At 50.4% G+C, this 15,085-nt stretch overlaps 2 protein-coding genes across 2 annotated transcripts in view; one reads left to right on the top strand and one right to left on the bottom strand.

The window, feature by feature from the left end:
- The window catches only part of FBXO34 (F-box protein 34), a 27,481-nt gene extending 23,604 nt beyond the window's left edge, over positions 1 to 3,877 (top strand). The window contains 1 exon segment of the mRNA XM_031066297.1: positions 1 to 3,877. This exon segment is cut by the window's left edge and continues 59 nt beyond it. Coding sequence (XP_030922157.1) covers positions 1 to 1,110 — 1,110 coding nt within the window. The 3' untranslated portion in view covers positions 1,111 to 3,877.
- Positions 3,878 to 6,356: 2,479 nt separating this feature from the next.
- The window catches only part of ATG14 (autophagy related 14), a 14,164-nt gene continuing 5,435 nt past the window's right edge, over positions 6,357 to 15,085 (bottom strand). The window contains exons 5-10 of the mRNA XM_014311835.2: positions 14,677 to 14,914; positions 13,408 to 13,637; positions 12,785 to 12,902; positions 11,659 to 11,749; positions 11,462 to 11,547; positions 6,357 to 8,559 (exon numbers count right to left, since the gene is read on the bottom strand). Coding sequence (XP_014167310.1) covers positions 8,253 to 8,559; positions 11,462 to 11,547; positions 11,659 to 11,749; positions 12,785 to 12,902; positions 13,408 to 13,637; positions 14,677 to 14,914 — 1,070 coding nt within the window. The 3' untranslated portion in view covers positions 6,357 to 8,252. The remainder of the gene's footprint in view (positions 8,560 to 11,461; positions 11,548 to 11,658; positions 11,750 to 12,784; positions 12,903 to 13,407; positions 13,638 to 14,676; positions 14,915 to 15,085) is intronic.

Below are 15,085 nucleotides of genomic sequence, written 5' to 3'. Positions count from 1 at the left end.
GCAGAGGCCGGGTATGGAGGTAGCTGTGACACCGAGCTGTGGGATGGCGCTGCCTCTGCCCAGCAGCCGTTTCCTTCGGGGCTGGATACCCGGGCGGGGAATGTGAATTCGGGACTTGCCCAGGCGGTGTTGGCCATGACAGCTGGCAGGAATGACCCTGAAACACGGATTGAGCCCCCCAGGGCCCTGCTGGCCCCGTGTCCCGCTGCTGCCAGGCTGCCGCCGGATCCCTTGCAGAGCAAGAACGCGACTGTTGATTGTACGTCGAAAGAGCCTGTAATTTTCCCAAAGCATCCTGCTAGGAAGGAGCCCTTGTGCATCAGTATATCAGTCACCAAGACAGAGGAAGGGTGCAGGAAGGAGAAGCTCTCCGGTTCTGCTGAGGATTCACTCCCAGGGAGGCTGTTTTTCCTCCAGGGTGAGCAGCCTGCTGCTCATGAGCAACAGCCACGGCGGGAGGGTCCCCAGGAGAAGCCAGGGGAGGTAGCCCAAAATGAGGATGAGGATGCTCTGGCATCTGGTAGATCATGTGTCGGAAGCAGTGTCCCTGCAGAGCCATCAGCCCCTTCTGTCCCTGCCACAGAAGGGGCTTTGCAAGTACTTGATGCCTCCTGCCTAAAGCGGCAGGTTTCCCATGACTTTCTGGAGACCAGGTTTAAAATCCAGCAGCTTTTGGAGCCTCAGCAGTACATGGCCTTCTTGCCTCACCACATCATCGTGAAGATCTTTGGGTTGCTTCCCACCAGGAGCCTGGTTGCCCTAAAATGCACTTGCTACTACTTCAAGTTCATCATTGAGTACTACAACATCAGGCCGGCGGACTCGCGCTGGGTGCGCGACCCTCGCTACCGGGAGGATCCCTGCAAGCAGTGCAAGAAGAAATACGTCAAGGGGGACGTGTCCCTGTGCAGGTGGCACCCCAAGCCCTACTGCCAGGCTCTGCCCTACGGGCCTGGCTACTGGATGTGCTGTCACCGCTCCCAGAAGGGCATCCCTGGCTGTAAGCTGGGTCTCCATGACAATCACTGGGTCCCCGCCTGCCACAGCTTTAACCGCGCCATCCATAAGAAAACCCGAGGAGCTGGAGCAGAGGTGGAAGAGGAATATTAGTGCACAAACACTTTCCTGCAAGATTGAGATTGTTTGGGAGAGGAGGAGGAGGAGATTCTCATGCCTTGTGCTGTTTACAGTGTATATAATTGTCGTGATTTTTTTTTTCCACAGGGCTATGAAACTGCACATACTCAAACACAAGAGCCTTTACCTTTTAGATTAAAAGAGAGCTTTTAGTCCATCTCTGTAAATAACACTATAAAAACTAATTGTACATACAGAGTCTACAGCTGGCTGAACAAGGTAACCCCTACAATGCAGCTATCCCAGTGTTGCGGCTATAGGTGTGTGTGTTTTTAAGTGTCTTGTTTCAAAATCTGTATATCCTGTATAATATATGAATGTTTCTGAGAAGAAACTCTAAATAGGTAAAGGTCAACTTGTTTAAAGAAGCTGCAGACAACCTAACTGGACAACCTGAAACTTAGACTATAGAACAGATCCATTATAGTAGCGTGGCAGTGGATTAAAAAAAGAAAAGAGAGGAATATTATTGTATAGTCAGAATATAAAAAAAGTTCTTGTCTACCTTACCCATGTTGTCTGGTTGGGTTTTTTTTTTTTACACATAAATAAAATGTGCATTCTAGATCTGCCTTACCAGACTTCCTCTTGTAAGACTTTTGCCCCAAAATAAAAAATGCTGTAAAACACGTGACAGAAACTTGGTGCTGTGCTGTAGTTCAGATGTGCAATGTGCTTTCTCTAGGAAACCTCTCCTCCTACTAACAAAGGAACAAAAACCCCCCAGATCTGTAGTACCTGCAGAACTCCCTGCTGTCACAATTACAGATTCCAGCTTTTCCTTCTGCCTGCAGCAGAGGCTCCTTTCATTGGGAATTCTGGTGCTAGGTGCATTTTCTGGTCCTCCTGCACCTTGGCTCTTGTGTGGGCACCTGCCCTGTTCCCTGGATGCTCAAGGATGGAGTGTGGGTCAGGCAGGCTGAGTGTGGATGTGCTGGAAGCTTTCCTATCTGCTCTGTATGGAATTTTTTCCTTGCAGAAGACTCCTTGCAGTGCTTTGCCTGCCCTGCTGCAGCCCTGGCCTCTCCCAGTGCCGTGGGTTGGTGCTTTCCAGGGGAGCTGCAGAGCTTTGTGTCGGATGAACGGCGATTCCTCGCACTGAGAACGGGAGCACAGAGTGTGGCATCCATGGCAGAGTTTCTCTGGATCCTTTCCTGTCCTGCAGTGCTCTGAGCCAGACCTCAGCCTCCTGTTGCAGCCCTCGCAGGGTGGATGGTTTGGAAGGCTGGGAATGGAGCCTGGCCAGTGCCACAGCTCAGCCAGGGGAGCAGCAGCCGTGTTCCAGGAGCCCAGCAGAGCGTGGCAGCCCTGCCTTTGCCCTGGCCACATCCCTCCTGTCCCCCACTTGGTGCTGTTGCTGTTCCTCTGCCCCTTCTCAGGGCACAGATGGACTCCTGGCTCTCACCATTCCAAATCTCTGAGCTGGTGCAAGAAGAGCCGGTGCCACCTTCCCATGGGGTCAGCTCTGCCCTGCAAACCCCAAGGAGCTGCTGGGAAGGGCAGGGATGGGGTGGCCCTGCTCCTGGCTCATCCTGTTCTCTGTGCTTTGCTGCTGGATCAAGGTGTGGAACGCTGCTGGCTGCGGGGCCAGGCTGAGCCAGCCACCTGCACCTGCCCTGGGCTCACAGCGAGTGACTCACCTGGTTTGGAGCACGAGGAGGACAAAAGGGTTTGAAGGCTTTTGTTCTTTCCTTTAACAGTGGGAGAAGGAAAATCAAGCCCTGACAGCCTGAAATGTGGGTTTGGTGAGCTCAGGCTTTTCAGGGAAGTTTAAAGGATGTGCTGGGTTTATATTTTGCCTTCACCTGCTCCTGCCACCCACTGGGTGTCATCCACCCCTCCCGGAGCTGCTCAGCCTCCCTGCACTGCAGACATGATGACAACCCGGAGGAATGAAATTAGGAATCTGGAAGAAGGGTGTGGCCACCTTGTAACCGGCTGGGAAGAGGGAGAGGAAGAGCAGGATCCCTCCTTAACCCCTGACTTCATCCCCTAACGGGGCTCAGGCTTCACCCAAACTCCCCTCTGCTCCCTCAGCTGCACCTGGACCAGCAGCAACACAACCCCCAGGCTGTTGTTTTGCCAAAGCCATCGGCATCAAAAGCCTTCAGCTTAATTCTGATGAGGGGAAAAGGGAAAGAAGCTGCTTTCCTGCTCCCCCACCCTAGACTCTGGAAAACTTGAGGCTGACAGCAACAAGGAAAGTCCCTGTGAGGCTGGAATGGAGTGGCAGAGGAAAATATTTTGTAATTAGATAAGGGGCCAGTGAGGTCATTTTATTTGGAACAGGGTGTGAGATTTTGGTCACCTTTGTTGAACAAGGGGAAAAATCAGGATACAATAATATCATGAGGCTATTTTGTTCTTGGAGCAGGTAAAGGCAGAGGACAACTTGCTGTCTCCCCTACCCCATCCCTGCCCTGCCCCCAGGCTGGCTGGGGAGCGTGGGCTGGTTTATACATCATTTATTACATTGTCTGCTGGAACTGTCCCTCCTGCACAGCATTGCTGTTAAAAATTGTTTCACAGAGCAAGCTTTTACATTCAGAATGGGTTGGTTCTGAGTGTTGCCATGCTGAGCTGCCTGCAGGCTTTTTTTTTCCTGTAACATTGTAAAATGCAGATTTCTGTTTCCTTAAGGGATGGTTCAGGGAGAAGCCAAGGTCTGATGAATGTCAGGGTTTTGGGTTTTTTCCCTAAGAAGCAATTAAAAAAAATAAAAAAGCCAGTGTTGGATTTACAAAGTTCAGTGTTTAGAACTGAGAATGAAGGACTGCACCATGTGCTTGACTTCCCTGCCTGGGAGCATTTGGAGTGTCTGGACTGAATTTCCAGATAGGCCTGCAAAGAAGTTGTAATAACATTTCCATTGTCCATAAGCTTCCAGTTTTCATCAAGCTCTAGGGCTCTCCTGGCATGGACAGCACTGTGAAAGCTGCCTGTGGCTGAGCCTTGTGGTTGGGCTCTTGCTCCATCCTGGCTGGTGCTGCAGCAGCTTTTCCCTTTGCTGGGCCCTGTTCCCTGTGGAGGAATCCTGGGAAGCTGCAGCAGAGCTCAGTTCCATGTGTTGGACCCAGGTCCTGCAGCCTCTGCCCTGTGCAGCCCCTGGAGCTGTTGGGAAGGCCATGGAAAAGCTCCAGGGCTGGAGCCCCTCTGCTCTGGAGCCAGTCTGGGAGAGCTGGGGGTGCTCACCTGGAGAGGAGAAGGCTCCAGGGAGAGCTCAGAGCCCCTGGCAGGGCCTGAAGGGCTCCAGGAGAGCTGGAGAGGGACTGGGGACAAGGCATGGAGGGACAGGAGCCAGGGAATGGCTCCCACTGCCAGAGGGCAGGGCTGGATGGGAGATTGAGCAAAAAATTCTTCCTTGTGAAGGTGCTGAGGCCCTGGCACAGGGTGCCCAGAGCAGCTGTGGCTGCCCCTGGATCCCTGGCAGTGTCCAAGGCCAGGGTGGACAGGGCTTGGAGCAACCTGGGGCAGTGGAAGGTGTTCCTGCCCATGGCAGGAGGTGGAACAAGGGGATCTTTAAGGGCCCTTCCAACCCAAACCATTCTAGGATTTCACAGCTGCACAAAACTGCACTGGCAGATCCAACCTGAGGCTCAACTCCCACTTCTTGCACGGTGGAAATGGTGCTGAAGCCTCACCTGGGGCTGTTTCCCCTTCCCACCTGCCTTTGGCTGCTCCAGGCACTCCTGGTGCAGGGACAGGTGAGGCCATTTTCAGCTGCTCTCCTGCCACAACCCAGGGTGGGCAGAGGACAAAAGCTGCTGCTGGTCCTGCCTAAGCAGAAATGACCTGAGCATTGTCAGCAGGAGCTGAGCTCAGGCCCAGACGTGGCTTTGCCCTGGCCATGACCTGACTGTGCTGTGACCGAGGCCATGAACTGCCCAGCTCTGTGTGCAGGAGCCCCAGCTGGCTGCTGCTCCCACCCCTGAGCGTCCAGCAGCCAGGAATCACAGGGCCATCGGTCCTCCCCATCCCATAACCACAAAAAATGGAGTGGGAGGGGTTGTTTGTCCTCCATTGTCTGTTCACAGCAGCCTGTGAACCACCAGGGCCTGTGCTGGGCCCTTTCCCATCCCTGCCACTGACACTGCTTCACTTGAATAACTCCATCCTTCAAAAGATGGATGGACACCTTCCTGCATCCTGAAATGAGCCTGTAATGAGGAGCTTTGCATGCAGAAGGAATCCACCACCTGCAGAAACATCCCCAGCACACCCAAGAGGTTTACATGTACATAGAGGGATGTGTGTGTGTGTGTGTGTGTGCTGTGCAGGACTCCACCCCCTGCTCCCATGGAGATGCAGTTATTTTATGTAAGAGTATTTTTTTAGAATGGGTATTGCTTATTCCACCTCTGTATGACTGATTGCACTGTAACAGGTCTGGTCCCTGTGATGCTTCCAAGGCTGGAAATTCTTGTGTACTTTGCCCAGCACGGTGAAAAACAAACCACGCAGAAGTAACAGTCATAAATATACAACTTTAAAAAAAATTACTGTTCAAGATTTATTGCAATAATACAATAAAATTTAGAAAAAAAAAAAAAACAGCAACAAAAAAACCAACCAAACAAAAAAAAAACCCAAAAAACCAAACCATTTGTGTTTAGTTACATCTTAAGTCTGGATGTTGTGAGAGGGGGGGCTGTGAGTTTCCCCAGGTGAAAAAGCCACCCCAGGTGTCCCACCTGAGACCCTGCACAGGCACCTGATTTTCAGCACAGGGCTGGGCCCTGCAATCAGGCTCTTCCTTGGCAGCCCAAATTGGCCACCCCAGGTCACTGGTCACCACCAGAAGTCCCAGCCAGAACTGAAATTCCCGTGTTCATGCTACACAAAAAGTTTTGTAAACTCTCAGCTGGCTGCCTTCAAATATTTATAATTATGGATATTCCTGCCCTCCCTCCCTCCCTCTCTCACCCCCCTAAACAACCTGGGAAACGCATCCTGGTGATTGCACTCAAGATTTGGACACACACAATTCTTCCTCAGCTACACATGTGCAAAACACTTTTAAAAAAACCACCACAACCTTGTGTTCTGTTACAAAAAAGATTCCATGAAAAGCCCCACCCCAACACATTTGAACACCCTCAGGGTGCCCTTGTGCACTCTCAGAGTATGACACGGTTGCAAATAAATTATTTTGGAAAACATGGATAGGAAGAATATGGCTTAGAAAAGTTATTGTGTTGGATTTTCTTTTCCTATAGAAAAGTTATTGTGTTGGATTTTCTTTCCCTCAGTTCAGTGACAGTGCACGAAGCTGAGTCATGGCCTGACCTTCTGGGGCTCAAAGCACAAAGGCAGCAATGAAAAAGGGACTGAAATGCCTATTAAAAAACAACAAAAAAAAAGGTATTTAGATGGGGGGGTCCAGTGCAAAATCCACGGGGAAGCAGAAGGGGCTGGGCTGTGAGCCCAGTTTCCAATACTGGCGTGTGCTGGTTGCTCAGAGCTGTGGGTGCTAAAGTGCTGTGAGCCAGCAGAGCCCAGAGCCCAGCCTGGCAGCGGGGCTGGGGGCACGGCCCCCATCAGCTGCAGCAGCCCAGGGGCCTGGGCTGTTCTCCTAAAACAAACCCAACTCTTGGAGCAGAGCAGCGGCAGGAGAGGCTGGCGTTGTCTGACAATGCATGGAGTTAAGGGTCTTTGGTTTAAAAAAAAAAAAAGAGAAAAACGAGAAGAAACTACTGACAAAGGACGCCCAGCTCAGGGCTAAAGAGAAGCAGCTGCCGTGGAGGGGTGGGTGGCACATGGGTGTCACTGCCACACCTGGCTTCCCTCCCCTCCTGCATGCAGACAGGGGCAGCACTGGCCAGTCTGGAGAGGGAGAGAGAAATCCACCACCAAACACCCTGTGAGGGGGCTGGGAATACCAGCCCTGGAGCTGGGAGCAGGCAGGGATGTGGCCTCTGTCACCACGTCCTCGTCAGGAGCTGTGTCCCCAGGAGCTGCGGGGCAGTGGCAGAAATCCTCCCTCGTGGAGGGAGGGCAGGAGGCTCCTCCTTGGCTGGCCCTGTGGAGGAACTGTCCCAGCTCTAAATGTAAACGTTGGAAGCTCTGCTGAGCAAACCACCCGTGGGTGTCCCATCCTGCAGGGCAGAGGAAGAGGAGGAGCCCTTGCTCATGAAGTCACCTTTCAGCACCCACCTCCTGGGGTTCCACCAGCCAGCTGTGCCAGGGGAACCAAACCAACTTCTTGGCAGTCAGTAAACAACAAACCCCACCATGAACATACAATAAAATAGGGTTAAAAACACATGTAGTGTGGAGAGCACATGACTTCACCAAACTGGCTTGAAATGGGGTTTTCTAATGCTAAAAAGTGGCAACATGGTGTGGTAACCGATGGATATTATTGCAACAATGCAATTCTGTATCAGCATCCAATGTGGGTCTAGCAAAAGAATGTCCAGTGTTTCTTTGGTGTATGGTATTAAGAGTACAGAGCCTGTGTGCCTCAGCACAACACAAAACTTCTACACCTACCAGTGGAAACAGCATGAAACAAGCCAGTTTTCTATGGCAAAACTGGGTAAAGAGTCACAACCAAATCTAAACCAAGAGCAATTTGCTGTGTGAATTCCCTGTCCATGCTGATCATTTGTATTAAAAATATGGCAACAGAGATTAGAAAACATGTTAAAAATGCATAATTTTCATGTCCTGAATGAAAAAAATTTAGAAATACGCATTTTTGCATTATGCAAGACAGATTTAAAACACACACACACAAAGGAAAACCCTGTAAGGAGTTAAGAAAGTGGGAACTGCATTTGCACCACTGTCCAGACCGCACCCTGAGCAGCCTTCCTGATCCAAACACTCCAAAATCTGTTTCTTCTTCAGAAAGTAGAGCTGGAGGTCGCTGGGTCCTTTGCCAATCCTCGATACAGACAGAACCAAGACACCAAGTGCCCTGGCAGGATCCGGGGGGGAGCACGGAGCTCATTTACAAAACGGGGCCCTCACAGTCATCTTGGGGAAATAAAAAGGTTTTCTCCGGTTTACAAAACGGAAGTCTGACCTTTCCTTTGTTCCAGGCACTACTTAACTGAATAGGTAAAGGTTGATTACAGCCCAGTCAGGGAGGGGTTCCTGGCACAGCCCTGCTAGCGGTGCCCGGTGTAGGCCTTGAGCCACGAGGTGACCGAGGCGGCGGCTGACGAGATCATCCCGCCCGCGCTGCTGCTGGCGATGGGCTGGGACACCTGGGTGCTCTGGCTCTGCAGCATCTCCACCTGCTGAGAGGGGATGTCACAGAACCTGGGGCTGGGCAGGTTCTCCCAGTCCGTGCCCAGGTCCGTCTCCTCGTCGCTCACGCGCTCGTCGCCGCTCTCGTCCGTCTCGCCCGCCGCGCTCGGCTCCACGAACTCCATGGAGTCCTCCAGGTCGGCGCTGATTTCAAAGGGGCCGGACCTGTGGGGAGGACACCATCAGTGCCTCTGTCCTCCCAGCCCCAGCAGCCTGCTCTGCCAGGCACGGCAGAGATGAAGTGCTCTGTCTCTGTTAGCTGGCAGAGGGAGCTTGGTGTCACCCCCTTGGATGTAACACTTGGCCCAGAAGGGACAGGGTTCCAGACCACGGAGCAGGAACGGTGGGAGAGCAGCTCTGCTCTGGCAGGGACAGAGAAACACACAGCAGAGAAAGCTACTGGTGATAACTCAGGGCTCCACTGGTGGGAATCCTGCCTTGATGTGGAGCAGCTTTAATTTCCAACACCAAGAGAGCTCAGCTCTGCCTGGCTGTACCTGCAACTCCCAGGTCTGGCACAACCAGAGAGACTTCAGTCTCATCAGTGGAGACTTCCCACTCTGCCCCAAGCAACACCTCAAGCTCTTTCTCACTCTGAGGTTGGCCAGACACTGGAACAGACTGCCCAGAGAGGCTGAGGGGTCTCCTCTGAGAACACTCCAAACACAGAATCACAGAGTGCCTCAGGCTGGAAGTCACCACAGTGGCTCAGCTGGTCCCATCTTCCTGCTGCAGCAGGGTCATCCCAGAGCACAGGGCACAGGATTGGGTCCAGATGGATCTGGAATGTCCCCAGTGGGGGAGGCTCCACACCCTCTCTGGTGTCTGTTCAGGGCTCAGTCACTGCACAGGGGAGTTCCTCCTCACCTTCAGATGGAACTTGTGGGCATCAGTTGCTGCTCGTTGCTCTGGTGCCATTGCTGGGCCCCTGGAGCAGAGCCTGCTCTGTGTCTGAGCCCTCCCTGCAGGCAGGGACAGACAGGGCTGAGGGCCCCTCTCAGCTGGACAGCCCCAGCTCCCTCAGCCTCTCCTGGGCAGGGAGATGCTCTGAGCAGGGCCACGGGCTGCATCCCCAGGGTCCTGCAGGGTCCCAGCCGCGCTGTGACTCAGAGTTCCCTGCTGCCACTGCCTGGTGGGAGAGGCGATTGCATCCCGCCCATCCCACTGCTTTGGGCTGCCTGTATTCCATGGAAAAAGGTGGATTCTCCACAGCAAGCAGAGTCCCTGACAGAGCTCACTCCAAGCCACAAAACTGCCCCGTGAACATGAGCAGGATTTGATGGAATCATGGAATCATTTAGGTTGGAAAAGACCCCCAAGATCACTGAGTCCCACCATTAAACACAGTAACCATTTAACACAGGCAAGAGTTTATGCAGCCTCAGTGGGAGAAGGAGCCTTAAGCAGTGATTTGCCATGGGAAATATTAATCCAGATAATTAAAGCTTGGTAAAATTATAAGCATATGAAACCAGCAGCATATAAAGGAGATTGTCAGGCAACCACAGGCTTAGGTATCTAAAGGAAAACAAAGAGAGCTGGCTGCTGCAAACTTTGCAGCCAGCTGAGAAATGAAAGGCAAACACTCCTCTTTCATAATCTGGAAAGCAATGGGAGCTCTGCCTCCTGGCAAAGCCTTCTGCTTAACGAGGCAACACAAGAAGGAGTCATCAGGGTTGAGGCCAGAAGGGACCATTAGATCATCTCAAGTGACCTCCTGTCTAACAAAGGCCACTGAGTCCCACCCTTCTCCCTGTCCTGAGCCCAGCAACTCCTGCCTGATGACAGCATCCATCCCAGAAACTCATCCAGCCTTGAGAGGATGACAGAAGGAAGCAGAATCCCTGCCTTCATTCCTGTGGGTAATTAATGTCTCTGCTAAGTGCATGTGCCTCATTTCAACCAGCTCAGGCTCTCTGCTCCCAGTGGTGTCTGTAAAGCCACTCAGCAGCCCGCTGGGTATCTTATCCAGCTCTCCTGTAACCCTTTCTTTTACTCCCTGCACCCAGCTGGTGCCTGGGGAGCTCTGGGACACCTGCACAGGTGCCCACTGCAGCCCCTGCACCCTTCAGAGCAGCTGCTTTCCTTTGAGGACACAGCTCTCCATCCTCTGACTATTTCCAGCACTCTATTTCAGGCAGCAAGCACAGATTTTTGTCCAAAATCTTTTACAAAGATGTGGCTCCCCATGTCTGTGGGCTGGCTCAGTAGGGATAGATCCAGAGAACACAAGGAACTGTGTGCAGCTCCTCTTAGTGGCACTGCAGGTTTTTGAATAAAACCAGATTCGTGCAAGAGAACAAAGCAGAAAAGAAGATTTCAGAACATCACTCACTGTGTTTAAGGGGGGAATAAAACATCAGGCACATCAAACAAATATTTGCAGACTGTCTTGGGCACAAGTGACTTGTGTCTGGGTTATCCCAATAGGGAAATCAGTGTTGTTTGCTTTCTTATATTTAACTTGTAAAAAAAAAGAAATAAATTATTAAACCCAGTGCATGCATGCCAGAACTGATGTTCTTTTCATCACGTTCTAAGCTAAGAGAACAGTTGTCTTTAATCTTAATTTACATATAAATGAGTATTATTTAAAGGGTCAGCTTTGGTCTAGGCAGTTCACTGACTGGAAGTATTCTGGGAAAGGTTTGCCTGGGATTCTTTCAGGGTTTGTATTTCTGGATGCTCTCAGGTATTTGCACGTTGGCAAGGTGTGGGCAGGGTCACACTTGGAGCATGGCAAAGCTGCCTGGCATTTGTGCTGCTGTTCCCTGAGGGGAAGGAGTTGCTGCTCCTGGCTGCAGGGGAAATGAGTCCATCATCAGCTGCAAAGCCTCCAGCTGAGCCTGCCATAGGCAGGAGCACAGCAAACACACATCTGTAAATTTAATTCCCTACTCAGGAGCCCCTTTTTCTGTCCAGTCTTTCCTCCTCCTGGACCTACCCTGATTTCTGTGCTGAGGACTGATCTATAGGCACAACAGGAGAGAAACTCCTTCACAAGTAACAAGGCAAAGGCATCAATTCCAAAGTTCATATTTTGCTTTTCATATTTTGCTTTTCTTACCTGCCCAGGTTCTCGGTGTCTGGGCTGACCAGGTACATGAGGTTCCTGAGGGTATGCAGGGGGTGCAACAGGTCTAAATTTACATGCTGACATGGGGAAGGGAAAAAAAACAACATGATCAGGTCCTGAAGGAAACCAGCAGGCACAGCTGATATTTAAAAAGCTATTTAAAGATATGAAATGTGCATCCCTCCTACCTGAGAGAAGCAGAGGTGAAGGATATTAGCATTCAGCTTCTTCACTGCCCGTGTGAACCTGTGTCTGCTGAGATTCTCTCCACAGAATTCACTGTTAAAACACCACACACACAAAAACACACAGAAAACAAAATGCTGTGAAAATACACTTACTGGAGGCATCAGCATTCCATGCCCTGGCTTCCTCACAAATCCTGGAGTAAAAATCCTCGCAGTGAGCACATGTTCAAAGTCTACAGCCAGTCCTAGAGTGCTGAGGAGATTAATTTTAAACCTAGCAGGACTGTGAGCATTTTATCAACAAGCTCTGCTTGCCCTGGCCTCACCAGTTTCCACAGGACAGGTGGTGGGAACTGTAGGGAACTCAGATCCACCTGAGCCAAACTGTTTCAGATCTCCTTGAAAGTCTTGCATCATTTCCTGTTCCCAACCTTTTCCTTCTGTGAGGGCTGAACACCCAAACAAAATCAGATAATCACAGAAGGGTTTGGGTTGGAAGGGACTTTCAGATCACCTGGTTCCAACCCCCCAGCCACAGGGTGGGAAAAAGCTGAAACCCTACCCAACTTTTGTTCCCTCACTTTGACAACCACTATTTTAAAACGCTTTAAAGAATCTCAGCAGCACATCTGGAACCCCTGGGAGTCTGAGCAGGTCTGCAACTCCTTCTAACAGTGCTCTTCAACCCATATGGGGTTTACTCTTAGGTTTTTTATCCCATGGGACTGCTGCCATGCCATATTACAGCACCTGCCCTACAGCACAGGAGGCAGCAGAGCTGTTCAAGAGCTGCTGGACTGGGCTGGGATTTTGTGGAGCACAGTGGGGTCCAGTGAAATGAAAAGTGCCATTTGTGCACTGCCATATTTCATCTCTCATTTGAGGATGCTGAATATGTCAATTAGAGAGGTGTTATTTTCAACTCTGATGGCTGGTCTCCCTCTCAGGATGTAAAAAAAAAGGGAGGGACTGTTAACTGTGGTCTCAAATCCTGCTAGCCTTCCCCTCAAACAGCACAAAAATCCACAAGCCACCCGTGTTATCAAAAGCTGCTCCAATTCATGACTTTATTCCTCAAACTAACCTGATCTAAGGTCACAGATTCTCCTGCTGTGTTTTTACTTGCCTGTTGCAGAGCTTCTTGGGAAGATTTACATCAAGTATGAGAGACAAAGTGTTAACGAGCTGAGTTGCATAGCACAATGCAGCACTGATGGTATGAGCAGGGTTATTATGTTCCATATCTGAAAGAAATAAAAACAACATGAAATCTTTGTTTTAAATGAAGTCTTGGTGGGTGTGTTAATATGTTCCTGGAGTCTACTCTGGAATATGTCATTTCTAAGCAAGGAGAACAGCCTGAATCTAGCAATCATTTCCAGAGAAATCTGTCAGAAGTTGGAAGAAAATAGTAATTCTTGGAATTCCTGTTAAGATGATGACATGTGAACTGTGTCAAAACTGTGAATAATTAACTTTCTCTATTTCACTGTGCTGTGCATCCCAGTGAGAATTTCATGCAAAAGAAGATTTCAGCAGACTAGTCATAAAATCACAGAATACTTTGGGTTGGAAGGGACCTTAAAGACCACCTAGTTTCAACTGGGCAGGGAATCTTCTCATAAAACCCCATTCTGGCATTTATTTCTGGCTCAGCCTGAGAACAAATGGACAAGTTTACTGCTCCTCAGTGCCTTTTGTTGGCACCCAAAGTGTCCCAGCTGCCTAAAACCATGCCTTGCCCCTTACCAGGTCCCTGTGTAGTCTTCTTCTCCTCCACCCAGTTGTAGTAAGCAGAGTAGTCCCCATTGTTGGGGAGGATGATCCAGGGCCCCGTGATGCTGATGCTGGTGTCCCCGTTGTGGTCGTCGCACACCCACCTCCCGGACAGGTACGTGGTTCTCCGTGCCTCTGCCAGCTTGCTCACAGTGCTGGAGGTCATGGCATTGTCACTCTCTGAGGACACGTCTGCTGGGTCCCTGCAGGGCCCACAGGGGTTGGAAAGAAGTGGTTGGGAACGGAATCAAACACACACTTGGCAGGCACTGAGCTGGGCTTCACCCAGGGCAAAGTGCTGGTAGGAACACTCCTGTAGAAGTCCTCAGTCCCAAAACTACTTTCATTTGTTCTGGGGTTTTTATTTGGCTGCTTTTGTAGAATCCAGGAATGGTTTGGATTGGAAAGGACCTTATAGACCACTTCTGCAAAATTCCTCATTCCCAAAACTACTTTCATTGTCTCTGGAATTTTAATACCTCTTTTTGTAGAATCCTAGAAAGGTTTGGGTTGGAAGGGGCCTTACAGACCATCTCATTCTACCCTTGCTATGGGCAGGGACACCTTCCACTACCCCAGGCTGCTCCAAGCCCTGTCCAACCTGGCCCTGAACACTTCCAGGGATGGGGAATCCATATTTTAAGGAAGTTTAATACTGGACATGCAGATCATATCTCTCAGTGGGGAGATGCAAGCACCTCCAGATTCAGATGTTCTGGGGTTTTTAATTGGCTGTTTTTGTAAAATCCAGGAATGGTTTGGGTTGGAAAGGACCTTATAGACCTTTCTGCAAAAGTCCTCATTCCCAAAACTACTTTCATTTGCTCTGGGATTTTTAATTACCTGTTTTTGTAGGATCCTAGAAAGGTTTGGGTTGGAAGGGACACCTCATCTCATTCTACCCTTGCCATGGGCAGGGACACCTTCTACTAGACCAGGCTGCTCCAAGCCCTGTCCAGCCTGGTCCTGAACACTTCCAGGGCTGGGGAATCCATATTTTAAGGAAATTTAAAATATAAAACTTCCTGGACATTCAGCTCATTTCTCTCAGTGGGGAAATGCAAGTACCTCCAGATTCAGATTCTTCCATCCTGGACCTCTATCTGTGGGTAAGAACACAACTCCTCCTCCTTCTCCTCCCAGACCCTAAGGGAGCCAGACCACCTACCTTAGACTGACACAACTCCCTTCTGGGTGCCTAAAACCAAGCAAAACGATCCCAAAAGGACAAGCCAGCCATACCTCATGCTTGTCTTCACCTCCTCCATGGGGAAGATGACCGAGGTCAGCTCCAGGATGTGCGCGCGCCGCAGGTTGGCCAGGTGCTCGTACTGCGTTTTCAGGTCGTAGGTTTTTTTCTCCACCAGGTCTCCCAGCTTCCTGTTGTGCTTCTGGATCTTCTCCTTCTTCTCCTGGTGCCTCTGAGCCCTGCGATAATGCTTCTGGTTCTCCTCTTTAATCCTCAGCAGCCCCTCTGTGTCTGTGAGAACAGCAGATGTTATCCCTTGGAAAAGGAGCTGGGAAGTGCTTGTAGGAAAAGCTTGAGAAAAGCTTTATTAATATTTATGGAAAACAAGATCTGTGGCAGCTTAAAACAGAAAACCCTGCTAAACTATTAACTTCTTCCAGCTGCTCAGTGGTACAACTTTTA

Source organism: Geospiza fortis, unplaced genomic scaffold (genome assembly GCF_000277835.1).
Source record: "Geospiza fortis unplaced genomic scaffold, GeoFor_1.0 scaffold23, whole genome shotgun sequence".
In the NCBI taxonomy this organism is placed as follows: domain Eukaryota; kingdom Metazoa; phylum Chordata; class Aves; order Passeriformes; family Thraupidae; genus Geospiza; species Geospiza fortis.
Note: the sequence above shows the minus strand (reverse complement) of the source record. Positions and strands in the feature narration are given on the sequence as shown.